Below are 27,683 nucleotides of genomic sequence, written 5' to 3' on the forward strand. Positions count from 1 at the left end.
ACAAATCCCTCTGGCAGCATATAGACAGGAACGTGGCTATCATGGTGCCAAGAGTGGGGGCCAGGAGGGAGGGAAGAAGCAAGTGCCTTCCCATGGAAAGGCTGGCCTGTGGAATTCTTTTCCAATGGTGAGAGACACTTTCTTTCCTTTTCTTTTTGCTTAGTACTACTTTCAGTGATGGAGTACTTGTTTTTTAAGAATATCAGATTGCATTCAATACCCAATTCAGGTAGGCAAGGGTATAGAAGTGCCCAGCTACTCCGCTCAGAGAAAAAGAAATAATTCAGCTTCTGCTTTAAGGTAAGAGTAGTTCAGATGTTCTCCAAGTAAAAGACCCAAAGAATTTAAATTGGATTTTTTACCACAAAAACAAAAAAGAAAAAAAACAAAAATAAATATTTTTTCTGCCTTAGTGCAGACATTATGTATTCATATCACAGTTTTAGAAAGAGGAGGAAACTGAATGAGATTCTGGATTTTGTTTTTTTTATTCCCAGGCACTTGTTTGACACTGGGGAACTCTACTGAAAATGGAAACAAAAAAGCAAACAAACATTTCTGTTTTGCCTCTGCGTGGCTGTCAGTTTGTCCAAGCTCTCCAGGAATTTGACTCTTATTAACACCTTTTTTGGGAAACACCTGTAACATATTAAGTAGCTGTTGAACAGAGGGAATAATAAAGAGTTAGTTAGATAGAAAGTCATGTGCAGCCCTAGGCAAGGAAAAGTGTGAGGAATAGTCTTTTAAGGAAGAGAATCCTTAGGAAGAGAAGTTGAAGGAAACAATAATGGGAGCAAGCAAAGAGAATGAAGGAAAGAAATGTCTATGAAGTGCACATATCTTCTGTGTAATATACAAAAATTGGACAATCTGTCTTGCCCAATATCCATTTGAACTTAATAGCCAAAAAGGGAGAGGTGCCTAAATATTAAGTATTTCTTTGGGTAGAAAGTCATTGGTATACATCTGCATATTACAGAGCTTAAGTAGAAGTTCCCATCATCCAGACATTGAATTCAGATGTAGATATTTTACCCAAAGATAACTTCTGACCCTCTTAACTATAACAGTGTCATTCCTAAAGCACAGAATGTTAGTTAACTGGACTTGATTTAAAGCATGGTCCTTCACAGGTAGATTTATTTCCAATGGTAGCAGGGACACGTGGCTGGGTTAATGTGTTGTGAAGGACAATGTATAGCTTTTCATCTAGAAAATCCACTTTGTCTTTTAAGTTCAAAAACTGCATTACATTTCTTTAAACTTAAGTACACTGTAGTAGTTCTTTCTCATTTGTACATCTGTCTTTCATTAGGAAAGGATTTCAGAAATCCAGCCAGTAGTGTCATCAGCAAAGCCTGATGCCTGATAAATCTTTTCTGGTGTTTATTCTTTTATTGCACCAAACAGGATATGTGAAAGCTTTTAAAATTGTTTTATTTAATTGTTAAGCCCACCTCATTTGTTATTTTAAAAAAAAAAAAAAAAAAAAAAGCAATATGTCTTTGGCCTGACATTTTTAATTATCTGAAAATAAGTTTAGTATTTGGGTGGGATGGGTGGAATAGTTTTATGTTCAAAGCTGTAATAAAAAATATGCTTTTAGTAATACTGAGTTTTCTGTCAAGCTGAGTAAAGGAGTTTATTCTTCCAGTGATGGCATTACAAGTTATGAAAATAATCAAACTTGTTATCCAGTTCTGTTTTTAAAATGTTAACCAAGAGTTCGTGATAGGTTTTGATAGTTATGGTACCTGAAAAGTACTTAGCTGTATCCACAAAGTACTGCACACAATCAAGCATACTCATTCAGCTGTGAAAACAAACAAAGAAATTACATTTAATTACTTCAAGCACTGCGGATTATTTAGCTAATGCTACACTGATTATTTTTAGCCTTATACAGAGAATGGCACTTTATTTTTTCTTCAACGTTCTGCTTTATTTTAGATTGGTTTAATTTGTTGCATACATCTTGAACTCGTGCTTATTTCAGAGATTGCATTTTCTTTAACTAGTTCCATGTCTGTGCTTTTATTCTATGAAATGTAGTACCACTGTACCCTCACTTTAGTATTTATTGTTGCCCCTTCTGGTAGGTCTATACAAGGAATATTTTCATAAGATTGTTCTTCCAGAATTTGAAAAAGCATAAGATAGAATAGTTTTGCTTTGATTTGTTTATCAATTAAATACAATTTGAGATTCATATTTAGAACTAATAATGAGTACAAAAATATCATGCATGTAGCACAAATGACACAACTGTATTCTGGAGCCACATCGAGTGTCTTTGTAAGTTGTTGTAATGACTTGATTTCTTGGGATTGACTTTTAAAATAACTGTTGTTTATACTGTAATAATGTGATTAGCTTAGGAATAAAGCTAAGGTTGCCTTAATTTAAGGACGGTCAAGACAACACTGAATCTCACAAGCTCAGTTAAGCTGATTTCCAAAGTATTGCATCTTAGGGCATTGTGACAGAATTGGATTGCTGTGCATTATTCTCTTCTATAGCCCAGATGTAAAAAGATAATATTATTAATAATAAAATAGCTTTCAGCTCTTGCTGAGCTGGTCTGAATGTGTGTCATTGCAGGGGTTTCTGAATGGCAGGTTTGTAAGACTACTGATCTCCATGATCCCAGTAAACTGGTGTCAGTTTCCCCTGAACATGGTTCATGCAAATTAACTTTAAATAAAAGGTTTGAAAATAACAGAATAGCTGTCAGAACCACGGGGCAAACTGGGAACACTCCCACTTCTTTTTTTAATTGCCAAAAATGAATGTTGTGGTGGTGAAAGCCTGCTGGAAATGAAATTTTGTTGGTCAAGGGAGCTTTCTCAGTAGACTTTGTTTCAAAACAGGCAATAGACTGAAATTTTAAAATATATTGAAGTTGTGTGGTGGTTCTATCTCATATGTTTGGTCTTTGATGTTGAAAAAAAACTATTAACATTCCATTGGAAAAAAAAAATTTGAATTGTGACCTTTCCTATTTATCCAATAAATTTAGGGTATTATCACATGTCCTGCACAGAGGCTTTTCAAGTTTTAGGGAAAATACAGCTTTTGTCCTCTTGTTTGGAAATGCCATACTAAAAAGCTTGGTCATACAAAAACACCTACTTGAGAAGTGACACGAGGAAGGACATCTCTGCTCAAAATTGACTTTGTCCAATAAGAAGATAGATTCACAAAATCTCTTAGAATTGCTAGTAAAAATACTTGCTTATCTGTGCCAGTTAGTTACATGTGAGCTCCCCACATTCCTGTGGTCCAGACTAGGCCAGGTACAAGGGACAAGGTCCTTGCCAAGCTGCCAGTACAAACATCTTTTTGTAAGCTTACTCGTTTTCATACAAGCCATTTAAAACAGACTATGGTATTGAGTGTAGATTAGAGGCATAGTGTTTGGCTGATCCCTGAATTTTAAATTGAAGGAAGGCAAAACACGCAAAGGAAATATGGAAATGGTACCTGAGAAATTCAGTGTCAGCAGCTTAGTAGTAAAACTGTACGGTTAATACCTTATTATATCGTGCTGTAACCTTTTACATACTTTGTAGAGTAGTACTAATAGAAATAACAAACTCTAAAAACAACCGATAGTTGCCAAGAAAGACAGAAGCATATGTCTTTAGTCAGGATAAAAGCTCTCTGAATTTACTTCTTTCTAGGCCTGAATGTTGTTAGTGTAATCACAGTGATCACAGTAAATCGAAAGTACGTTAGTTACTAAGACTGAACCTTTAAGAAACACACAAAGAAAACAGGAGACGTATGACTTGAACATCTGCAAACAGCTGTGTTTGTTTCTAGCCGCCAGAATCAACTTAAAGATCAGCAGCACCAGCAGCAGCAGCAGGTAGTGTCCCTGTGTCAGCTTCCAGATGAGGCAGAGTGTCTGACTGTGCCAAGGTACAAACGAGACCTGGTGCAGAAACTCAAGATCCTGAGGCAAGAGCTGTCACAGCAGCAACCTCAAGCTGGCCATTGTCGTATTGAGGTCTCCAGGGAAGAGATTTTTGAGGTAATTTGAGAACTTGACGCATTTGTTAATATTGAGGGAAGGGGAGGAGGGTTATCCGTGACGGTCTGAAGAATTCATTCGGTTCGACAAAATGTTGAAGTTAAAGCAGAGATTTTGCCAGTGGTGAATGGGGAGAGGAAGCATTTTAGGGGGATATTCAGAACAATTGTGTATGTAAAATAGATGTGTTTACCACATGGAGAAGAAGAAAAAGGAGAAAAGTTTCCCTGTGGTTAGAGATGTGCAGACTGTCTCAGGGACTGAGGAAAGAGTCCAAGCACTTCATCTATTTGAAGATGCTGTTTCACTTCTTTCTTGTAGGAAAGCCTCTCTTAACAGAGAGAATGGTGCACATTGAAAACCAAACCATCAAAAATGACCTTTGATGTATTTGTAACTTCAGTAAAGAGACTGTTATTGAATAGCATTTATCTTTGGGTCAGAATTACTTATCAGCCAGAACTGAGAGAGGTGCAGTATTTTTCCAAAACAGATCAGTTGTATGAATTCTGTAGGCATCTGAGTGACTGGAAGTTCCCTTGTTGGGATACTTACATCTTTGAGATTGTTCAGCAGAATAATTGATGAAACACAGTTATAATTCATTGGCTTTTCTAGAGAACAGTCTGTCTCAAGAACTTTATCACCCATCCCACCCATCCCTGTTGTGTTTTTACTCCACCCGCAAACATGATAGCCCCACTGTGTTGTCACTGTTTATCCAGCCAAGAAATATTTGTGTTGGTATTCCCTTTGGAGACAGTTCAGATCACTTCATAATAAACTGAAAAAGAAAGGCTGCTGTAAAGCAGTGGAAATTATTATATTCTTCTTCTGAAGTGTCCCAGGCATGCCTGCCTCTTCTCTTCCCCAAAACCAAAGACTGGGGGCATCATTACTGGACATAAATAAAACCTTTGATTTAATTCTTTTTTAAAATCAGCATTTGGGTTGCCTCTCTTTAGCATTCTTTTTCTGTTGTTTTGGTGAAGTCTTACTGATAGAGGAATAATTCCATAGATTTACTGGGATGGCATTGGTGCTTAAGTTGCTTAAGCATCTTAAGATGCTTTGTGGAGGTTTGCACATCTTCTAGTCAGTAGAAGTTCCACTGTTGGCTTTTCACACAACAGAAATGAGAACAAAAACAGAAGTTTACTGACAAGGGTTTTTTTGTGTGTGAGGGTGAGTTATGTGAAAATGAGAAAAGGAAATATTACAATCACTCTGCACCCCTAAAGCTTAGAGGCAATTGTTCTTGCATATCTTTTACTTGACAAGCATTATCACATTTATAGAAAACTATGCAACAGCTTGTTAGTATGCAGAAAAATAATATCCCCTTGGGACTTAGATTCTGAGACTCCATTTCTATTAAGCAGTAGTAGCTGCTTCTCTGTAAACAGCAGTTAATAAAAGAATCTCTTGTGCATTTACAGGAATCCTACAGGCAAGTCATGAAGATGAGGCCAAAAGATCTTTGGAAACGATTAATGATAAAGTTCCGTGGGGAGGAAGGCCTTGATTATGGAGGTGTTGCCAGGTAAACAGTGCATCCTCCATCCCTTTCCCCAGCCCCACCAGCTGCACTGCTTTGATTCCTAAACCAGACTGACAGCAGTCTTTTTCTTTTAAAATTATTCTTGTTTCTGTGCATTCCAGTAATGTTATATGTCAGAAGAGTATATATTTTTCAGATAGTGTTTTCAAGGAAAAAAACATCTAAAAAAAGAGAATTTCTTGTAAATAAATAAAAATCACAGATGGCATCAGAGACATCTTTGGTATTGATTGGTAAAGCTTGGGTATTTGGGAATGTATGTACACCACTAAACACTCAACTTGGTGGCAGAATCATAATCAGTAACCCTTAGAAAGTGGTAACTTGAAGGAAAATCTTGGCAGACTGGGAAATATGCCAAGCTGACACATGCTGTGCAGTTATTGAACCAGTAAAAATAATTCTGATTTCTGCATGTGCATAGCTAAGTGTCCTTTGAAAAGATTGAAAAGATTCTCAGTATGCAAATTAGTTTATCTAAGGTTACCAGTAAATTTTTTTATTTTTTTTATTATTATTTTTTTTCTTCAGGGAGTGGCTCTACCTGTTGTCACACGAAATGTTGAATCCATATTATGGTCTCTTCCAATATTCCCGAGATGATATCTACACACTGCAAATCAACCCAGATTCTGCAGTTAACCCGGTATGACTGATTATATGAGTTAAGAAAAATGATGCTTTTGTGACCCAGAAATTAGGTACACGTGGAGAATAATGCTCTAGATTTAATAATCTAGTTCTCGCGTTAGTATTGCTAGAGACTGAATTTATGAAATAACATAATTTCTTTTTAGTGTGGATCAAAGAAACGTTTCAAATGTTCTTAATATCCTGGAAGATGTTGGTTTATGTTTCCTTTGGGAGAAATGGAGTTTGTTTTAATTCTTAACAGTAAGACTTCTAGACTTGAAACAACAAACTCAGTGTGCTGGATATAAAAACAAAATAAAAAAAGAAACCAAACAGCTCTGGCTGTTTGTTGGGTGGTGGTGGTGGTGTTGTTGTTAAGTTGTATTGAAATTTAATTAAATGTTCAGCAGATACAATCTAGGAGTTGTATTTAGGTGGATCACTGAGTCTTTTCCTTCAATTCCAGGAACACTTATCATATTTCCATTTTGTTGGACGGATAATGGGGATGGCTGTGTTTCATGGACACTATATTGATGGTGGCTTCACATTGCCTTTCTATAAGCAGTTGCTAGGGAAGCCAATTACGTTGGATGATATGGAATTAGTTGACCCTGATCTTCATAACAGCTTGGTTTGGATACTGTATGTACTGTGCATTATATCTTAGTGTTAGAATTGTGTCTCAGTTCATGTGATACGTGTTCCTAATGCTTGTTGACAAGAGCTGAAGCATGTTTTGATCTCCTGCTCAGGCAGATTTAAGAAACATCTTATATGCACAATTCAGCTTCTTTAAAGGCTTAACACACTCAAGGTTTTCAAATCGGGGGGGGGGGGGGGGGCCAAGAGATTACTGAGCTGTAAAGTGCTCAGTTATTCATAAATTTGTTTATTGATTTTTACTTGTTAATGACAGTTAGCATGTTATTAAATATATATATATATATATAAAATTTCCAAGCAGTACTTCTAAATGGTATTCAAAAACTAAACTGTGACATCTGTCAAAAGAGTTATGGATGTAATGTATTTGCAGAATGTTTCATTGAGTCACTTGCTTATTTCTTTCCACCAGTGAGAATGATATTACAGGAGTCTTAGACCATACGTTTTGTGTAGAACACAACGCATACGGGGAAATTATTCAACATGAGCTGAAACCTAATGGCAAAAGCATCCCAGTTACAGAAGAAAACAAAAAGGAATATGTCAGGTACAGCAATACATTGTTCAGTGTTTCTGCTATTTCCCACGGGAGGAACTTTTATGCACATTAAGTAATTAAGCGTTATGGCTTTTGTGGCTTTTTTTTTTCTTCTTTCTAGGTGGTAGTGCAATAGCTCTGTTGTTATGTTTTCCTGTCATTAAGGCCATTTCTGGGGGGCTGGATAAATGCAGGTTTATTGTGTTTGAATACACCTTTCATAAATCCAATTTGAACGTGCTTGCAGACTTTATGTAAACTGGCGATTTTTACGAGGAATTGAAGCTCAGTTTCTGGCTCTACAGAAGGGATTTAATGAAGTAATCCCACAACATCTGCTGAAGACATTTGATGAGAAAGAGTTAGAGGTCAGTACACTAATGTTATGTTACGTTGTCAAGTGTAATAATAAAAGCCTAAGGCAGTCTTCTGAGACTAAGGAACATGTGAGGTTGCATCCCCAGTGCTCCAGGGGTCTTGCAGGTGCACTGTTACAAAAAATACAGTTAGTATAAGAGGTTACCAGGTCATGCAGTCTCTGACATGGATGGCATGCATCTTCTGGAGAACTAGGAAAGTGATTCTCAACGCAGCATTTTGTAGCAACTGTGGAAGTTTGGAATAAAATCTGTCAATTTTTCAGGATCAGTTATTCATTATTTGGGTAGTTCTGAAACGATTTTTTAAATTAACAATTCATCATTAATTGTATTTTAAATTTACAGCTCATCATTTGTGGACTTGGAAAAATTGATGTTAATGACTGGAAGGCAAATACTAGGTTAAAACACTGTACACCAGACAGCAACATTGTGAAATGGTTCTGGAAAGCTGTGGAGTTTTTTGATGAAGAGAGGAGAGCACGACTTCTCCAGTTTGTGACTGGCTCATCCAGAGTGCCTCTGCAGGGCTTCAAGGCATTGCAAGGTAACATTTTGCCCAAAGTAACTGCAAATGCCTGTGCTTGGTGGAAGCAGTAAGACATGGCACAGAAGCATTAGCTAAAAATGAGGCTGGCTGGCTGCTACGTGACTTTTCCCAGAGGAATATTTAATGGTCTGATGAATAACAGTCACAGAAATAGTCTTTTTGTGAGTTTGCTCATTACCTTCTGATTCAGCTGTACCCAGTTCTTTTGTTTCAGTTGCACGCTTCCTTCCCTTTCTAGCAATACATTCTGATCAGTAGAAATCCTAGCAGGGTTCTCTGCATGTTTTTCCTGGAAGTCTGTTGTTTCATTTCTCTCTCTTGCAAGCCTTCATCATCTGCACAGCTCTGTGACCAGCAAACACCAGCAAGGAGCGAATGTGCCTGTGATTCTAACAGCAGAAGAGCTCAGAAATCTGGGCTGTTTTTACTGTAAAAGCAACATAATCACAGGCAGCCCTGGCAAAGGAAACAATTACTTAATTACTGACCCGTTTTATGAGCTTCATTCAGAGCTCTGGATCTCAGCTGCAGCAGCTCTGGCTGTAACCCACACTGCTCTGTTAACACCACAGTTACCATGCTTTGTCCTTTCACGAGATGAGAGGAAACAGCCCAGGGAAACGTGGAGCACAACCTGTTTTAATAGATGGAAGATCTCAGGAGAACACACATTCTGTGGTAATAGCTGCCATGTACAAAAGCCAGTTGCTACAGAAATCTGTTCATTCATCATCTCTTCATCAGGTAGAAGACCTCATTGTCCTTTTCCTCTGTTCTTGAGCTCTAAAGTATTCAGGAACATTAGAAGTTCAGAAATACTGAGGTTTTGAAGGCCCTGGTTACTGTAAGTGTTTAAATAGTACTGGGGAGGACTGTACAGTCCTGACAAACTGTAACTGGTCGTGGCCTGAGAATACTTGAAAGTAGTGCTAGTTACTTTTAGTATGACTATACTAGTGAAAGAAAAAAAGTTTCTGTGAACAAACAAGTCCTGTTTTCCTAGATTTGAAGATGGACCTTGCCAGGCTCTAGATTAGAGTTGTGGTAATACAGTAATGCAGTCTCATTTACTAATACTTCTATTTGACAGCAGAGAGCCCCCTAAGAAAGATTGGTGGTGTGGATTATATCCTTAAATGCCAGCTGACTCAGGCAAATATGCCAGCTGTACAGAGGGCATTTGTGACCTCTTCTGGCCTGGTGGAATCTTAGCATATTCTGACTGAATCTAAAGACTGCTGTGCTACTCTTCCTTTAGCAGAGACTGTACTTAAGAGACTGTGTGACTCTGTACAGTTGGTAATGTCATAAAATTATTATTTTTTAAAGTATCTATGAAAATTCTATCCAGTTTGACTGGCTGTTACAATATGAGGACAGATAGAGCTGCAGAAGTTTCCTAGGAGGAGTGGGAAGAGTGACGTTCAGAAGTGTTGCAGTTGTGTAGTGTGCAGTTAAAACACACTTATGTTTTTCCTTGTCAGCGCTTTGTTCTTGTTTAAATTGCTGGAAGAGAAATAACAGCATGGTTACTTTGTGTGGGTGGAAGGGCAGACTCTGACTGTCAGGAGCTTGGGCTTCCTCTGGCTTTTTGCCAGCTGCTTATGGCCTCAGCTTCTTTGTGTAGCTCCTCTCCCATCTCTTTTTTTCTTTTTTCTTTTTCTTTTTTTTTGCATTTTGTTACTGTCTTTTCTTGTTGCAGTTCAACAAAGCAATTCCCAACTAGTACTAGAGATCTTTTCTGGATTTTCAGGTGCTGCAGGCCCACGACTATTTACAATACACCAGATTGATGCCAGCACTAATAATTTGCCGAAAGCTCACACCTGGTAAGTCTCAGGTCTCTTGTGATATGTAGATTTGTTGACTGTTTTAGCACTGTTTCTTTCTTTTATGGCATCGTAGATGCTGTCCATTACAGAGTAGTAAAGGTGTGAAAACTACAAATTGATTTTGTTTATATGAAGTGCCATTGGCCTCATCAGATGTTGTTTCAAATATGTTAAATGAAGTGCAGCAGAGATTTGCTAGGGAAGGCTGTAAGATCCAAATAATTGAAGCTTTCCCTTTGTCTTTGCAGCTTTAACCGAATAGACATTCCTCCTTACGAAAGCTATGACAAGCTATATGAGAAGCTGCTAACTGCCATTGAAGAAACATGTGGGTTTGCTGTGGAATGACCCTTCACAGGCTTACCTGAGACTCTATTTATACTCCTGTCAGCCGGAATGCCCTTCCCTCATCAAGACTCGAGAAATGCTTGAAATACAGGAAACTTTCCCTTTTCTACACTAGGACACTGTGAGGGAAAGGACAACTTTGCAATTTTTTTCTTTCAAGAAAATAGGTTCTGTGGTTCCTGCCATAGGATCATTCAGCTGCTATTAAAAACTAATACCTTGAACATACAGAATGCTGACTTTTCCTACATTTCAACAGTTAAGCAGTATTCTATACTTAAAGACTACTACTATTTTTGTAAAAGGTAATCTATTATATTTGCCTACCTGATTTCTATTCTCAGATACCAAGAAACAACTTCAGCAGTCGGTACAAGTCACGTTTCAGCCTCTTTTAAATGTATGATACTGACCAGCATCTATACCTGCTATTTTTGGAAAAAATATTTTGGATTATTCTAACTTTTTGCATAAAATTGGCTGAAAGGATCATTAATCTTTTTAATTAAAGCCACTTACATGTTACTGCATTTTCTTATAGTAAAACATTATATTCTGCAATGTACATTCAACTAATGTTACCACAGGGAACTTTTTTTATATTTTTCAAGCATGAATTACGAATATGATGTTTTGGGGCCTATTTATATCGCTCGTCAGATTCCTTAAACAAAATTTCTAGTGTGAGTGACACATACTGCCTTTGGTACAGTATTTGTGTTAAATGTGGAATAGACCTTTTTTAATGAAGAGCAGACGTTTTGATTTTTTTACGCAGCATTTTTCTAACGAGTCTGTCAAGAGTATTTTTTGTGACTTTTGACTTCAAACACTGCATTTTTCAACTTCGTGTGCATGTTGATGAGGTAATATTTGACAGCAGCAACCTGTTTGCAGTTCATTACAGAACCCATCCTACCCAGCCGACCAAAGCTTGTTTGAATGCAGCCAAATCACATAATATATTGTGGATGCTAAAGATCTATCAGGTAAAACATAATTTAATCTTTGTCTAGCTGCTCGTGACATGTGGGTTTGAGTTACAACTAAGGAAGAATGGCAGTAAAAGTAAAAATGTTGTATTAACTGAAATATGCGATGTGCTTCACAAATGAGGTTTTCAAAGCACATAATTTATTGATTGTAGGGATGGAAGTAAGTATATATATGAATTATAGCATGGGTTGATCTCTGCAAAGGGGAATAAAATGCACTACCAGTAGAGGGAACTGAATTTTGAAGTAAGTTTGGGAAGTCTCAGTGAAGATCCATATGATCTGTTCATGGTGTGTAGATGAATGGCTCCACTTAGCAGACAGTGGCATTCTCCTCTCAGTGAGAAGCTTTGGAATAGGCAGCATTTTTTTTTTTTCCAATCAGTGTTGTTTTTTAATGTAGGTTACAATCAATCATCAAGTCTGCACTATTTTTACACTGCCAATAAGAAGAAAGTCAAGGGTATTGGAAATGCTTAAACACCGGGATGTAAACAGCAGTGTGAGTCACACAGTGAACTGGCTCATTTTCTATTTGTTCCTTGGAGCTTGAACTTCATTTTGTTCTGCCAAATCTGACTGCCGCAGTGAGTAAACTACTACTGGATGTTGTGTATTAGAATAGTGGGCAATGGACTACTTTCTAGAATTGTGGTAAGAACCTGGTGAGCCAAATCCACATGTTCATTTGATTATATATATATTTTTGTACAGCTGTTGCTGGAAGGTTTGTTCTGAAAGACTTGCTTCCTTGTTCTGGGCTGGCTGCAGAGGTGAGGCTACTTAGGGATGTAAACATAAAGCCAAGAAACTTGCTGTAACAGCCAGGTTTGAAATATATCAGGCCATTCTTTCTTCATTTCAAGGGACTGTTGCACTCTTAAAATGGCTGGTACCTTTGTTATGTTAGGGAGCCCTTACTAGAGAAGCTACCACTGCATTTCTCCAGTTTTTCTGGGAAAGCAAAGTAGGATGTTGCCCACTGCATTTCTTATTTGTTACTGCTTCCTGAGGTTGGGGACCACTGCATTACGTAACTCCCAAAGTCCTCTTCTTGCCCCTTCAAGTTTGGAGGTCTGACATGAAGCTCTCCTGACACAGAATCAAAACATCATTGTTGAGTAAGGGATTTAATTCTGCTCTTGCTCAGGCTGTGGCTGCAGCTGCCCTGATCATGGAAGCATGCCAGATGTAAAATCCAGCTTGATCCAGCTTTTGGGAGAAGTCAGGGCTCAGCTGGTGACTCCAGGGGAAAGGTACGCTGTTCTCTTTTCCCCAGGCAGTCAACCTCAGCACTATTTAAAGACTGTTTCTGTAGTGTCTCCTGACCACAGCGTCTGTATCCTCCTAGGAACCTCTCCCTGCCCACCTCCTTAGGCTGGTTCACGTATTGAACACCTGGTTGTGGCCACCCTTAAACATAAAAGCATTTCTGAGGAGGGAGGAAATGAGCTCTGCAGAATTTAGAGAGTAGATCAGCTGATAAATACCATTCATTTTCACAGCAGCCTTAGCAGTGCATCTGTTTGTTCTACCAACCATTTTGATATGGCATAGAGAATTTTTTTTTAAATTGTCACAGATAAATATTGTAAATTTAATATATTATAAGCAAAACTAGATAAATTTACATCTGACTTTCCACAGCTGACAGATGAGGTTGAATATACCAAGTATTTTGAGTGCCTTTCTACCTTTATAATGACCGAGAGCTTTAACTAAAGCACCTCATCACCTACTCACGTTTATCAGAAACCTTTAAGAGTTGATGCCTTTGCAAAATTGTATTTCGAGATCATGTCAGCTACTTTTCCCCTCAAAAAGGTGCTAAGCCTAATATTGCATTTTAACCTTGGACTTTCACCCCATGATTAATGTGAATATTTATTTCAGTGTGTCCCTCTTACTGGGTTTTACTTTATCCAGTCTTTAGTTGTTTTAGAGAAATGTCACATCATGGTTTTATGCTGTTGCTTTTCATATGAATGTTTAATTATGAACAGAACTTTTGTAGATTTCAAATATACAGTACACAGTTGAATTTCAGAGGATTTAATTTCTCGGTGTAAAGAGTTTTGTAATGGTGCTTTGTACAGTATGTATTCTAATTTTTTTGCACATAGTTTCAGTTTCCCTAAACTGATTTATTTTTACCAAATTGTTGTGTTGTACTAAAGTCCAGAGCACACAAGCTGTTTTTAAATTCTTGTCCTACAACACTACATCTGTATAGAACTTCTGGTGCGTTTAAACTAGCTGCATTGATGGAAGTAAAAGCTTTGCTTCTATATCATAAGAATGCATCATACAGCTTAATGTAGCATGCTCCAAGTGCTTCAGATTTTAAACTGCACCATATAGTTACCAGGTGCCATTTGTTGTATTTTACACTATGTAGTAGTTTTCTGGCTCTACCACATCCTCAGAGCTTCGTCTGTAGCTGTAATTAGTTTATACAAGTGTAATTACTCCTCCACAACCTGACAGTTCTTAGTTTATCATTTCCATTGTATTTATTACAGAGTGTTTTAGCATTGATATCATTGTATTTTCACCCAGCTGTTACATGAGCTTTAACAAAAAAATCTGTATAAAATGGTTTTTAAGTACTTAATGTATGTACCCATGCAGAAGTTGAGCAATAAATTGTATGCTGTTTGCACTGTCACAGCATCAATGGTTTAAAAAGTTTTCAGTTTTTCTTAATTGTTTACTTTAAAATGTAACAAATAGCATTAAGTAATCTGACCTTGTTTCAGGGGAAAGTGCTTACACTCTCAAGAGTCTTTCTACAGACTGCTACCTAAAAATAAGGGTTGTGCTAATTGTCTTAATTGAACAACAAAGGTCTTACTTTTGGCTTTTATGTTAATTGTTTCCTGGAAAGGGGTTCATATCTGTTACTGAATGGATGTCTCCTCTCTAATTTCAGCAAAAATTGAACTGCTTTCCTTATGAGAAGAAAAAAGTAAATAAGTTTTATAAATACATGTTAAAATTCTAACATCATTTCAGCTTTGCTACACAGTAGAAAGTAGTTTAAAACTTTATTAATCATAAAAGTGCTCAAAGTTCCAGGTACCAACAACTACGCCTCTGGCACATCGAGATGACAGATCTGATCTTACAGAACAGCTACACCCCACCTTCCTGTCACAGCAGTTCTCAGAGACTCCCGCCAGCTCAGCCAGTCAGCTGCAGTGCTATTTACCATGTCTTAAGAGAAACCACTTTTGTTGTACTGAAAGGAAGCCATCTGAAGTCTAGATCTGAGTCTGTCTGCCTCTAGTTCTTGAAAAAAAGTTTCATCATCATTTTGCATTATTGCTGTTTGCAGTTGTTGTATTTCTTTTTCCATCCTTGACCTCAGTTCTCTTTTTGTTTTCTGCAGCATCTAAACAGAACACAGGTATTAGCATATTGCATTAAGAAAGAAAACATCTATACAAAATCAAAAATCCTTACTTGTGCTTGTGCTTTCTCTCTGGTTTGGATTTCTTGGCGTTCTTGAGATAAAGCTTCTGCTAGCATGGAGAACTAAGCACAATACATGTTTGAGTTGAACCAGTTAAAGAAATGAAAGGCTTCTATTATTAAAAACATTAACTGGCTATTTTAGCTGCAGATTAAACTTACCTGATCTCTGTAGTAGTTCTCCATGGACTCCAGCTCATTTTGATGCTCTCTTCTTTGCTCAGCACGCCTCTCTTGAGCATATGCTCTCAGGTCCTTCAGTCTTTGCTTCTGAATTTCTAAGCCTTCTTCAAATAAGTTTTTAAATATCTGCCAACAATTAAAAATGCAAACAACATTTTCCTAGAAACTTAAAAAATGTTTGTTGTTTTTGGGAGTACTAAGCCTTTTTGAATATAAGGCTTAGACCAACCAATTTAATTTGAGTATGTTGCTTTGTAAGTATAGGTTAACATATTTCAGATGCTTTATCTCCTGATGAAAGGGCAGTCACAAAAAAGGGTCACTGCTCTTGAAAAAGTACAGTTATACATCTAGTACCAGTGGTACAGACACAGCTGAGCTACCTTTGTAATATTCATTTAGCTGGAATTCTTACAAAAAGTACGTTTTTCAGATTTGTTAAGTCAGGATGAATAAGAGTGGCTAGAACAGCAAGGATATACTGATCAAGGCTTCTTTTTCCTATATGAACTAAACTCTGAATGTGTGGAGCTGCAGCCCACAGCACTCTGTCTAATTCAGGATGTTCACCCAGATTTCCAATAACAGGAAATCCAGCCTGCACTCACACTTCCCATTCATACAAAAGAACACTGCTGCACAGCTTCCGACACAAACAGCGCTCAGGTCAGTAACAGTGAATTAATACACACAACTTCCTAGACTTTAAAAGGTGAGAACTGTGCAGCTACTCTTGTAAAATAAAATAGCACTGTTGGCTTAACTTAGCTGTGATGTGCAGCCCTCAATAGAATTCATCTGTCAAGAAGTCCACTTTATTTAACAAAGATGAGTGAAAACAGGGTTTTTTTTGTCAGTTTCCATAACTGAAAATTCAGGTTATTTTCTTTGGATAGTAGCTCTAGGAACAACCTTTTAATTCTCCTGTTTCTGAAAACTTGCTTCCTCAGTTTGTCTTGATGTTAGCCTTGTTTTTTCATGCTGATGGTGAGCCTTTTTCTCCTTTCCTTAACACTATCAAGCATCCTTCCTGTTTTACAGTGGCCTGCCTTCAACTCTCTCAGTATTTCCAAAGAAGGAACCTTTTCATCACAGCTTTGACTGCCCAGCCACTTAATCCTGGCTCCTTCATTCTGTTCACTTAAGTTGCCTCTGTCTACTTCTACCATTATTTGTACTACGATACTTCAGGTCCTTAGTAATCGCATCCAAACAGTACAGAAGAATTCCACGCTTGCAAAGCAAAACATCTTGGGCTTACCCTTTCTTCCCTTGTCCTAGCCCGCATCATCTTGGCACGCAGCTGGACACGGTAATCTTCATAGTATTTCCTGGCTCTAACAACTTGCTGGCGTTTCTCTCTCACCTTACTCTGAGTCCATTTCTGGCGGTAGATACGTTGCTTTAATTCTTGCTAAATGGAAAAAAAGTTGCTGTAAGACCGCCATTCTCTCAGTAGATTTGCTGCAAGCCAAGTTTTGTTGATCATTTCTAATAGGGTCCTTAACTATGAAACTCCTTATTCCAATTTCAAAGCTTTAAGTTATAAATGCAGTGTAATCACTGCTGACTTAGCACAGTGTTGCCATCAACAGTGCTATATAATTAAGGAGTCAGCATTGCCACAGTTGCTGGTGTTTTTAACATTAAAACCAGCAGCATGAAGTCTCTCTTCCTCGTGTGTTCTCAGCTTGTTTGTATTTTAAAGCAGCAGCTAAGTGAAGTAGCAGTATTTCATCCCAAATGGCCACACTGCAAAGAGCTTACATGGCATTTGAGGCCACAGTTACTCAAAAGGCATGAAGTTGTCATAAAATAAGAAGCTCCTTTCATGAACAGGGAGAATTCTATGTAACAAATACCCTTCAAAGAACATACCAGTCTCTTGTTATGGTCTCGATCTTTTTTAATAATTGCAACAAGAAGCTCATGCTTCTTCAGGGCTTGTTGAACCTGGAAAAGAAAAAAAAAAAAGTTACTTCTGTCATTCTGCAGGACAGGCATTTGTATGTAGGAGTTGTCCCAGAAATACTACCTTTTTACTATGCTGTTTATATTGAGAGTTAATGTGCATAAGGTAATCACTGTAGTAAACACTACTAATGATGCTGATAATGCAGTTCTTACAAATATGACATAAGTTCTGTTAAATAGAAATGCAAGTGTAAATAAGCAGTATCCATGCTCTATCTCACAGTTGAGACATACAGTGTGAAAGGATGTGTTCAGGATGTTCGTGTCCTTATCCATGGTGCATAGTCAGCATGATTTTACTATGAAATACAAACTGATGAATGCTGCCCTTCTGTCAGCTGATGCTTAAAAGGTAAGAATGTGAACACTCACTTCATTTTGGAGTTTGAGTCTAGCCCTGCCAGAAGCTGCTTTAAGCTGTTCAGTCTGTGCGAGCTGCTGCCGCCACATTTTGTTCATAGTGTGCTGGGAAATATGCAGGTGGGGAAACTCTTCCAGTAGCTTAACCAGGAGGTCATCATCCCTGACTTTCACTACAAGGTAAAGAAAGATGTAAGCAATAAACTCCTGGAAACTACATTTAATGCTGAATTCTTCCAGACAGTATCAGCCTAAGTTAGGAAGTCATTCAGATAGAACAGTGTATCAACTACCATGCTGTTATTATGATGTCAAGCTCAACTCAGCAGCACACAGGATCTCTCTCAATGCAACAGCTGAGAAACTAATCCCAAGTAAGTGACTTTTTTTTCTTTTCTGCTGAAGAACAGCTTTTATAGCTCAGGCCTCATTTCTCCCCCTTTACCACGTTTAATCCTATTTAGGGAGGCAACCCCTTCTTCAGATGGTTCAGATTGTCACTAATAAGTCACAACTTTCTTTGTCTGTTTCATTGGCTCCTGCAACTTAAAATAATGCTAATACAGCGGTAGCAGTGGCAGATACAGGTCAAATAAATAGGTGGAAAACAAAGAAGTGGAAAACAAACCGGTTTGCAACCTGCACATTCTCGTTACATCTTTGATTATGGTGGCATGAAATAAACTGAACTACAGGCAGATGAAACAAGTGAGTATTAAGCAAGTAAATGCACTTCAAACACTTATCAAAAAGAAACGAAAAAATCCCAAGTGTCCCTGACCAACATTCAGGCACGTTAGGAGATTGTACCATGGCCTTACATAAAAACATATATAATGATGTTTGGCAGAACTGAGTGTGTGATTTGTGTTCACTGTTCTTGGAACATCTCTGACTCAGCAAAACCCATGGCATAATTACTGTTACAACAGCAGGGTCTTTTCCTACCAAACGTTCTGCTCATCCACCTGCATATGGTTTAGCACCATCCCACTAAAGCTAGAGGGCCAGTTTTAAATTATACATGTTCAGGAAAAGAAAAAAGTGGGAAGAAAGACTCAGCTCAGAGTATAGTGGAGAAAACACAGGAGTAGCAGGAATGGAAACAAGCTTTGAAAACAATCCAGGAGAGTTTAAGGAGGTAGGAAGTGGGCCCGAGTTTTGAACTGTGCATGGGTGGTTCACATTTACTTAGAGCATTATCTTCTGTAACAAAAATCCAGACGTATGGAGGTCATAAGAAGGGGAAAATGCTACAGCTGACTGGTATATATTGGACCAATGCCTTTATGCTTGGAGTTCCAACACATGCTTTCAAAGGATGCCAGTTTTCCACCAAGTATAGTTTTGCGTTTCTTACTTGGAGCTGCTTTCTTTGGCTTCACAGTCCCTCGTTTTGGAATCCACTGGCTGTATCTGGGATTCCAAGGTGTGGTTTTTCTAGAATAAACTCTCACTGGCTGAGGGATTTTTGGAGATTCTTTAAAGATGTTTTCCTTGTATTCTTGTTCCTTTGGAGCAGATGTAAAACAGATGGAGAACAGGTATGAGAAGGGCAGGACTGATAGATTGCATAGTTTGGATATCAGAACTTAAATGGCATTAAAAATTGTAGAATGAGAAATTGGAGATACTGAATTGAATTCTTGAGAAGTTGAAAATTTACCAAATGCAGTCCATGGTTCAAATAAAGGTTACATCTCTCTGTTGCATAACCTTAGCTCTTTTGCAGCACTTAACAGTACTGCAGCAGCCTGATCACTGCTTCTGCAGAAGCTGTGAAAACAGCCAGTGCATCTCACAGCAGAATGACACAGCTTTCAACCTGAGTTCCTTAGTGGTCCAGTACTATGTAAGAAAGTAGCAGTACTAGAAAGTATGTAAGAACCCTTCTGCCAGATTCATAATAGTAGAAAATCATCCTTGCACAAAAAAATGACTTCTAGAGTAGTTGGAAAAAAACATAAATATGACAACATAAAGCAAATTATATACACTGTGTAGGGCATCCAGCTCTCAGCCTGGGGAATGGGGGAGGCAAGTAGGAAGTAGCTGAGAGAGCCTGCAGCTAGTCAGACTTGTTCTTAGAAAGATAACTAGCAACATGAGAGGTTCAGACCAGTCTACAGAAGCTGTCTTCTGACTTAGCATTTGTTATTTAAATCACAGTCTCTTGAAATCACATCATGTAAACAGTGTGATGGTTATTCTGCTGCTGCTAATATTACCTACAAGAGCTGACAACTTTAGATAAAACCAAGGGACAATTATTTTTGTCTCTGGAAAAGCTGTCTCCCTGTTCACTATTTCAGTATACAGCTCTTCTGTAACTACAACACTAAGAGTCAAGGTGTTTTTGTACCCAGAATACGTGCATAGTGCCTGGATAGAGTATTGAGACAAATTTTAAAATAACTAGCAAAATTATGCTTTACATACCAGTTCCTTGACCTCTTCTCTGAGTTTGGAAAGTCTAAGCCTCTCCCGAGCTTCATAAATTCTTAGTTCATTTTCATAAGCTTTAGCAACCATCTATAAAGCAAAAATAAGAACTTGCAAAGAAAATAACCAGTCCAGACGGATAGATGCCTCATTAACTTTTTCAGAATATGGGTTAAAATTGTTCCTTCCACTTAAAACTTTTCTTCTGCAGTATTTGGAGTCTACATCTTTTTTGTGTGTGTATTTGGAGTCTACAAAAACAGTGCAAAATCATAAAACTGGGCCAAATGCCTCCAGTAAATAAGGACATTTAGTTCCAATACTCTCTTAGCATAACTGTACTAAGAATGACTAACAGGTCTAATCCTGAAGTTACCTTTGCTTCTTGTTTTCTTTCATCCTTTTCTTTTTGCAACTTGTTGCGTATTTTTTTCATTTGGCCTTTTCCATTACTGCAGGGTATGTTTTCTGACTCAAAAAAAAGTTGATGCTGAGATGAGGGTGATAATGGAGAAAGGGATCGTGTCCTGTTTGGGTACTTCAGGTGTGGTATGTCTGTAAGGAGAGGTGTTTCAATAACAACCCAGCTTCAAGCAAAAAAAAAAAAAAATGCTCCAGCCAAGTTAAAAACCATCCACAGCAAAATTGAAATATTTAGCACAAATAAAATGACAGAAAGCCAAAGCCTTTCTTTTTGTTTTATCCCTGCTCTGAATCCAATGTGTGGGGACTTCTATGATAGCAGAAGTGCTAAGAGATATTTAAGATGGGAAAGGATAAAGCAGCAAAACCATTTAAAGTTAACAACAGAGACTGTTTTACAAGATTCATAAACAGCTCTGTCTTGCAATATAGGAGTCCATGTGGATTAGATCAGGTTATATGGTAGTTTTATATCTAAGTGTTCATGTGGGGTCGTTATAAAATCAAATTGGCACTGACACAGAGCACAGAACTTAGTAAAGCTGTGTATAGGTCAGTGCATCAGCTTTACAGAAGCATTTTTTTTCCCATTCTAAAACTTATATGTCCTAAGAATCATTACTTGGTGATTCTGTGATTACCTCGCTCAGCTTTCCTTCGGCGGTAATCCATGACACTGTCACTGTGCTGAGACAGGTTGTCTTCATCTGTCACCTCTTCCCTGGTACGTCCACCCAAAGCTCTCTTTAACATCTGTTGGACAGGTTTTTGGGAAGGGGGTCAGGTTCAATTGTTCATTCAAATTTAGAAGTGCCATATTCACTGTTAATTGCAGATTTCTTTTTCATTAACATTAGATTTATATTATTGTTTCCCGCTGTTATTTCTAAGGCTAGCTTGTCTGGATACAACAAAGATTTTACTTACTGAATCTAGTTCATTTAACCTGCGAGAAAGTTTTTGTGATACTTGATGCAGCTCTTGCTTAGACAGGTTTTCCTTTGTTGTTCTGTGGGAAAGAGGATCTTCAAGTGAATCTATGGTAGAATTTTCATATCTGAAAAAAAAACAAAAACAACTAGATTTCATTTCTATTCTAAAAACTTAGAGATAAATATTACCTCATACAATTCCAGCTCACTTTTTGCATAACTGCATTCTTATAGGATGAAGTAAAGCTCATTGTGTAAGGGCCTACAACTGTATTTAAGAAAATGCACACATGATGGAAGTAGGAAAGGCTTCTGCTGAAGTTACGCAGTCATACAGCTGAGGAAGATGCCTCATTTAAAAAAAAAAAAAGCTGGAGACAGGAGGGATTGTACAGGAAAATGGCTCAGCTCCAAGAAAACTGAACTTGCCTCTTCTTTCTAGGTAGATGTCTTGATTCAGGGCTTGGATGTTGTGTTATTTGTTCAGTGTGTAAGGAGAATTTTTGATCTAAGTGTGAAGCAGATGTCGAAGTCTCATATACCCAAGGAACCTTGAAAAATGATTAAGAGCAAAAATTAAGGTTTACACAGTAATGCTCAGAAAGACCACAGATTATAGTAGGAGAGATCTACAACAGCATTTATAGAAGAACCATCTCAAACCATATGATCACACACATACAGTAGATGTTTAAAAAAATAAGCTAGCAAAAATATAGATCAGTTTAAGAATCATCTACAGTTAAGCCACCAAATCAGAATAACAAATTCTACATATCAGAGTCCCTATATACTGCCTCACTAGCCTGGGGGACTTGTGCCAAGTAATGCACTAAGTAAGCTGAACTTAGTACTGAGCATGGACTAAGCAGCAATTCAAAGCAAACATACTAAAATAAATCACTTCTGTCCTTATGCCAGTGCTTTAGTGTTGGTTGGTAGTTTATCTATTCAAACCAGAGTAATTCAGGGTTAGCATGCACACACATGCAAATGTACCAATTGAAAATGAGTTTTAAAGAAAGATAGTGCTTTAAGCAGACATGTCTGTGAGTACCTCTTGTGGCTGCAGAGGGCAAAAAAAAAAAAAAAAAAAAAAAAAGTGTTTTCCAGTATAGTCACAGAATGGCATCTGCTGAACGGTTTGTAGGTTTTGAAAAGCAAAGGGCAATGCAAGAAAATAAAATGCAAATATACAATCAGGCAATTCAGCTATCTTTAGGAAAGGAGGAACATTTTAGTTTTATTGACATCAAAACAACCTCATAAAACCAAATTCTTACTAATTTAGAATACTGATACACAAGGAAGTGAATGTCCTCTCTGAATAAGACAAAGAGAACTAGTAACTACTTGTGATTAATCAGAACTCTGTGTGTACTGGTGCTTATACTTCCTGGAAGAACTGATGTGACTTGTCACACTGAATCACAGAATGGCCAGGGTTGGAAGGGACCTCAAGGATCATGAATCTCCAACCCCCCTGCTACATGCAGGGCCACCAACCTCCCCATTTAATAGCAGCCCAGGCTGCCCAGGGCCCCATCCAACCTGGCTTTGAACACCTCCAGGGACGGGGCATCCACAGCCTCTTTGGGCAGCTGTTCCAGCACCTCACCATTCGCTCTGTAAAGAATTTCCCCCTGACATCCAACCTAAATCTCCCCTCCCTCAACTTAAAACCATTTCCCCTTGTCAACTGCATGCAGCCCTTGTCTAACAACGCTGTGTTACTAAGTGTACTCCTGCACTGAAGTGAAAAGCCCAAAAACCCAGAGGTGCCACAAAATAACAAGAAAAGTAATTGGAAATCCAACAGCGCTGACTGAGCTTCCACAAAGATGGTGAAGTTGCAACATTTACCTTCACACTGTCCTCAGCATAATTCGAGACCATCTTGTCTGCTGCTGCAGAAGCAGATGACAGGTTAGTGTTAGTCACTCATGTAGACTGCAATGTGCCTATTATTGTAGGAATAGCTACAAAAAAAAAATCTGTGGCCTTTTGAACTTAATCATCCAAAGAGAACATAATGACAAGGGAGCTGTGTTTACACAGTTATAACATTCATTTCATGGATTTTTCAGGTTTTACATTTTCAGTGTCATAGGAATGCTATGGAAACTAGAAAGGTAATAAGTGTCTCCCAGGCAACAGAGAAAATAAGCATGAAGACTACTTTCTAAACCTTTTCTACAATAGCAATTAAGAACCTTTTCCTCAATCTGAAAATGGTGTGTTTGGGCCACATCCCCCTGCTCAGAATAAGCTCATCCAGAGAAGTGATTTCTGTAGTACAAGCACATCTGAACTGGATTAAGTAAGAAAGGAGTTGAACTGGGGATAGGCTATTTTCTCAAGCACAGTGAACAGCTTGGAAGTAACCTATTTATATACAAAAAACAAAAAAAAAACACCAAGAGCATTTTAAATAGATGCACTGGTAGTTTTAAAACCATGTTTCCTGTACTACATATAAGATTAAGACAACATTTGACACATGGAGTTGTTCTGTAGGAAGCAAAATTCTCTCTCACCAGGGATCTTTCTTGACAGAAGAGCCCCAGAAACATCTTCAGATTTTTGTGTAAGTGACATTTCAAGCTGGAAGAAAACACAAGAAAAATGAGACAGAAAGGTAATACATTAAGTTTACCTGTGTATGGCAATCAGTGCTGATTTTATTGCTAGCTGTACAAGAACACAACCACGATTATATTGTCAACTGTACTGCAAACTGTGCAGGAATGTTGATTATGTGCATAATATGCGTCTCCATGTGTGCAATATAAACACCCCTCTCAATTAGATGGTTTTAAAGTGAAAGGAGTATTCATTAATAAAAAACAAAGGATGGGTTTTTACTTACAGTAGGAGATTCCAGTTCTTGACTGTTAACCAAAGCTGCTGACTGGCTGTTCAAGCTCTGGTGATCTCTCTGTACAGGATCACAGGACCTGGCTTCAGCAGGCTGAAATGGCGGCAGCAAAGGAACAGCCTGGCATATTGGCTCCCTGAGTCCTTGAGCACTGGAACTGAAATGCTCTTTTGGCAGTTCAGTGCTGTGAATGGACTCCAAGGATCCTTAAGAGACCAATATAAAGAACTTGAAATTAAAAGTGTTATCTATAGAAGTGGCATTTTATTTCTGTATATCATCCATGCATATTAGAGGGAAGATTAAGTATCCAATGTTAATTACCATATTTGTTTGATTGCACAGAACTGTTAAATTTTAAAGGTAGGCTACCTTGAGCCTACATATCAGTTGTTTTAATAAATCTGTATTTCTGTATATGCATAGGTATGACTTAACAGCACAGATACTTAAATTTGAGAGGAGTTTCAAAAGAAGCAGAATTTGAATTTCATTACTTATTTACTTTTGTTCATTGACACATTTAAAGTGCTGAACTGTTTTAGTATCAGCAAAACAGATAACAATTTTGCTATCTGTAGAAATGCTACTACAGATTAGTCTTAAAAATATATATTTATCCAAGCTCACCTTCCCCTCTCTCTGAGAACAAATGAGCAGTATCTCCAAGTCGAATTAATTCACTGGTAGATTCCGAACCATCTACATCACACAGTGGGACAAAGCATTCTGACTGGGACCTAAGAGGAATATGAAATGATAAAATATTTACTCTAAAAGTCTTTGCCTCTTCAGTCCACAAGGTGGAGATGCAGAAGAGTCCCAGCTCTACTTCAGTCAGCTGGCAACTGCAGTGCAGAACATAGGAAGCCAGCTTCCACAAAACAAACCAATGTAGAAGTCAGGAAGATGGATCTACTGCTATTCAACCAAAATGCAATCATTTAAAAGCGGGACAAAGTTCTTAATGAATTTTGTTTCACAGGGAAAATAAGCTTAAGGGAAATAACGGCATCAGAATTCTTCAAAGCAAAAAGAGATCTAGAGATGTTTTTCTGCCCAGATAGAGGAGAGAGTTAGCTCGTGTTCCATTTGAGGGATGTACCAAGTATGTTTCCTCCCTGCATATTACTGAGAATTAGCTGTTCTACAGATGTGCAAAAGTAACAGTAACTTACTGTGCCAGTGCATGTATTCAAAGTTATTCTTACCTGTCAACTGATGAAAGTTTCAAAGGTGGTATAAGTTGACCAGCATTGCTTTCCAGCTGATCTGGAGATACAATTTGAATGTTGCTATTGGGCAGTACAGTCTCATCTGTTAATAATGAAGAGGCATTAATTTTCAGGAAAAAATATTTTATATATTAAGTAAAAGGTTTTATCTTAATTACTATCAAAATAGTTTAAGACTTTTAATATATATATAACATTATAAATGCTTTTAAAAGAAGCATTTTTATATTATTTTATATATTAAATTATAAAGATTATATTTAAAATTATATTTAAAATATATTAAATTATAAAGATTATATTTAAAATTATAGAATGGCATGGATTGGAGAATCCATAATAATGTATCATCAGAACACAATACCTTAAACATGGAAATCTGTCTTCTCACCTCCATTTTGAGAAGAGGATTCACTGGCTTCTTCTGTAAGATATTCCAACAAACCATCAAATATTTCAAGGAGGTTTCTGATAGATTCCTTTTCTCCTTTCACAATGTTCTCACCTTAAGAGAAGGTATGGTCATATCAATAATTACTAATTTATTATTTGTTAATAATTAGTTTGAAAGTCTTCAAAGAATAGGAGTTTTCTGAATATGACTGGAAATCCTTGTGGAGGTGTCAGCTCAGAGCACAGCTGGTCACTCATGTACAGCTGCACCCCTATATTTAATATATCTTAAAAGCTTCCTAAAGTTGCATATTTGCAGTTTAATAACTGAAAGCTTACAGATGCTGTATCTAATTCCACTACACACATATATAAACATTACATATATATTTATATAATATTCAGGGCATATGGTTCTTATGAAGTGTTCAAATTAAACCAAATGTATATAGTGCTTGTGCACATTACGACCACTTACCAGTGATGTGTGACAAGCTGACCTGCAGGTAGTCCAATGCCAGAGAATCTATTACAGCTTGTACATTATGTGCATCGTCCTCTTGGCTTCTAGGAGTAGCTATGAAATCTATTTAAAACAAATATGTACATTGTATGCTATCTGAATTGACAGTTTATTGCTGTTGTTTACTTGAACTACTTTTAGTTTAAAAATACTAATTTGTAAGTAGCAAATGACTTGGTGATTATATGGTTGTATGAAACCTTTAATGAAAAATAAGCCTAAACATAGGCTTATATCCCCTAGAAGATGTGGGGGTCCTATCAGCTGAAGTACTGAATCCAAGAACACCGACTATTTAAACAGTTTTCATCCTTCACTCCCAGCACAAACAATACCCAGTTGCAAAATTTGCAGACTTGAACTTGTCCATTGTAAAATATGCAGAGGCACACAAAAGCATCCTTAGGAATTAAGGTTCCCACCTGGTACCTTTTCTCCTAAGATCGATTCATAAAGGCAAACAAATACATCAGCTCCGCACTCTGAGAGACGCTTTACGTGCTGGTTGACGTGACAGCTCCTTAAAAGATCATTGGCAACTTCGACCCAATCTATAAGGAAGTAGAGTATATTAACAACAGAACTGAGAGACACAGAGGTGCACACATGGATGGTTACAGTGAGAGATGGAACCACTTCGGGTGCCTTTGCTATGAGGGCTCAGTGCTTGGTGCGATCAGGGCAGCAATGCTCTGCACCCTGTGGGATTTCCTTCGGAGAGAAACGTGAGCAGAGTGAGGAGCACAGGCAGCATCAGCCAAAGCACGGCTGAGAGCTGACAGTCCTTCACAGAAACGGCAGTGAGCGTTACCATGGACTACAGCTGGAAGAGTGATGACATCGTTTGAAGGAAGAAAAGGGAAGAAAGAGGGCTGTGTGGTTCCTACACACGGCCTCCTGGGTACTGCTTTTGCTTTTCTGTACACGGGGAGAAACGCTTTTCCGTTCCTCCTCTTCGTTCAGTTCCACAGACCGCTTTAATGGCCGTAGCTGCGATGCGGGGTGGAGCAGCACCTCCTCCAGCTCAGCCTCGAAACCAGCGCCTCCAGACTGAAAAGCGCGGCTGGGGAAAAGGGAGGGCGCATAAAAAGCTTAAGGATCCACAACACAAAGAGGAGAGCAGGAACCTTGAAGCAACACCACGTCTGCGTAAAACGGAAGGCGTCAGCTCCACCGCGAGGCCCCACAGGGCAGCGGAGACGGGCGGAACCCTCGGAGCCGCAGCCCGCGCCTACCTGTGCCCTCAGCGCTGCCCATGGCGCAGCCCGCCGCCAACAGCCGCCCTCAGCTCTAACGGCCGCGCGGCGCTGCGGGGCTGCGCCGG

At 38.2% G+C, this 27,683-nt stretch overlaps 2 protein-coding genes across 8 annotated transcripts in view; one reads left to right on the top strand and one right to left on the bottom strand.

Moving 5' to 3' along the window:
• Nucleotides 1-14,230, top strand: part of SMURF2 (SMAD specific E3 ubiquitin protein ligase 2) — a 59,750-nt gene extending 45,520 nt beyond the window's left edge. For 4 of the 5 annotated variants that reach the window (XM_090121851.1, XM_031598783.2, XM_090121852.1 and 1 more), the window contains 9 exons: nt 3,826-4,036; nt 5,476-5,579; nt 6,129-6,243; nt 6,697-6,875; nt 7,309-7,446; nt 7,685-7,805; nt 8,163-8,364; nt 10,121-10,196; nt 10,448-14,230. In XM_090121851.1, coding sequence (XP_089977977.1) covers nt 3,826-4,036; nt 5,476-5,579; nt 6,129-6,243; nt 6,697-6,875; nt 7,309-7,446; nt 7,685-7,805; nt 8,163-8,364; nt 10,121-10,196; nt 10,448-10,547 — 1,246 coding nt within the window. In that variant the 3' untranslated portion in view covers nt 10,548-14,230. The remainder of the gene's footprint in view (nt 1-3,825; nt 4,037-5,475; nt 5,580-6,128; nt 6,244-6,696; nt 6,876-7,308; nt 7,447-7,684; nt 7,806-8,162; nt 8,365-10,120; nt 10,197-10,447) is intronic. The other variant, XR_016459065.1, reaches the window with a different exon arrangement.
• On the bottom strand, nt 146-27,683 carry CEP95 (centrosomal protein 95). 3 transcript variants are annotated; one of them, XM_031598782.2, is made up of 21 exons: nt 27,595-27,683; nt 26,782-26,910; nt 26,315-26,422; nt 25,835-25,948; nt 25,420-25,525; nt 24,839-24,948; nt 24,200-24,414; nt 23,868-23,934; nt 23,194-23,237; nt 21,760-21,881; nt 21,326-21,455; nt 21,040-21,151; nt 20,352-20,530; nt 19,973-20,065; nt 18,894-19,044; nt 17,546-17,706; nt 17,078-17,152; nt 16,461-16,613; nt 15,179-15,325; nt 1,755-1,813; nt 150-639 (listed from the first exon to the last, which is right to left on the bottom strand). In XM_031598782.2, exons 1-20 carry the CDS (start codon nt 27,614-27,616, stop codon nt 1,796-1,798), a joined length of 2,256 nt encoding a protein of 751 aa, XP_031454642.1. In that variant the 5' UTR covers nt 27,617-27,683; the 3' UTR covers nt 150-639; nt 1,755-1,795. The 3 variants fall into 3 exon arrangements, with proteins under 3 accessions (XP_031454641.1, XP_031454642.1, XP_031454640.1); XM_031598780.2 differs by lacking the exons at nt 150-639; nt 1,755-1,813 and adding exons at nt 14,577-14,936; nt 15,008-15,079; XM_031598781.2 differs by having other exon boundaries at nt 146-1,813.

This window comes from Phasianus colchicus, chromosome 20, assembly GCF_987193195.1.
Source record: "Phasianus colchicus chromosome 20, bPhaCol1.hap1.1, whole genome shotgun sequence".
NCBI lineage: Eukaryota > Metazoa > Chordata > Aves > Galliformes > Phasianidae > Phasianus > Phasianus colchicus.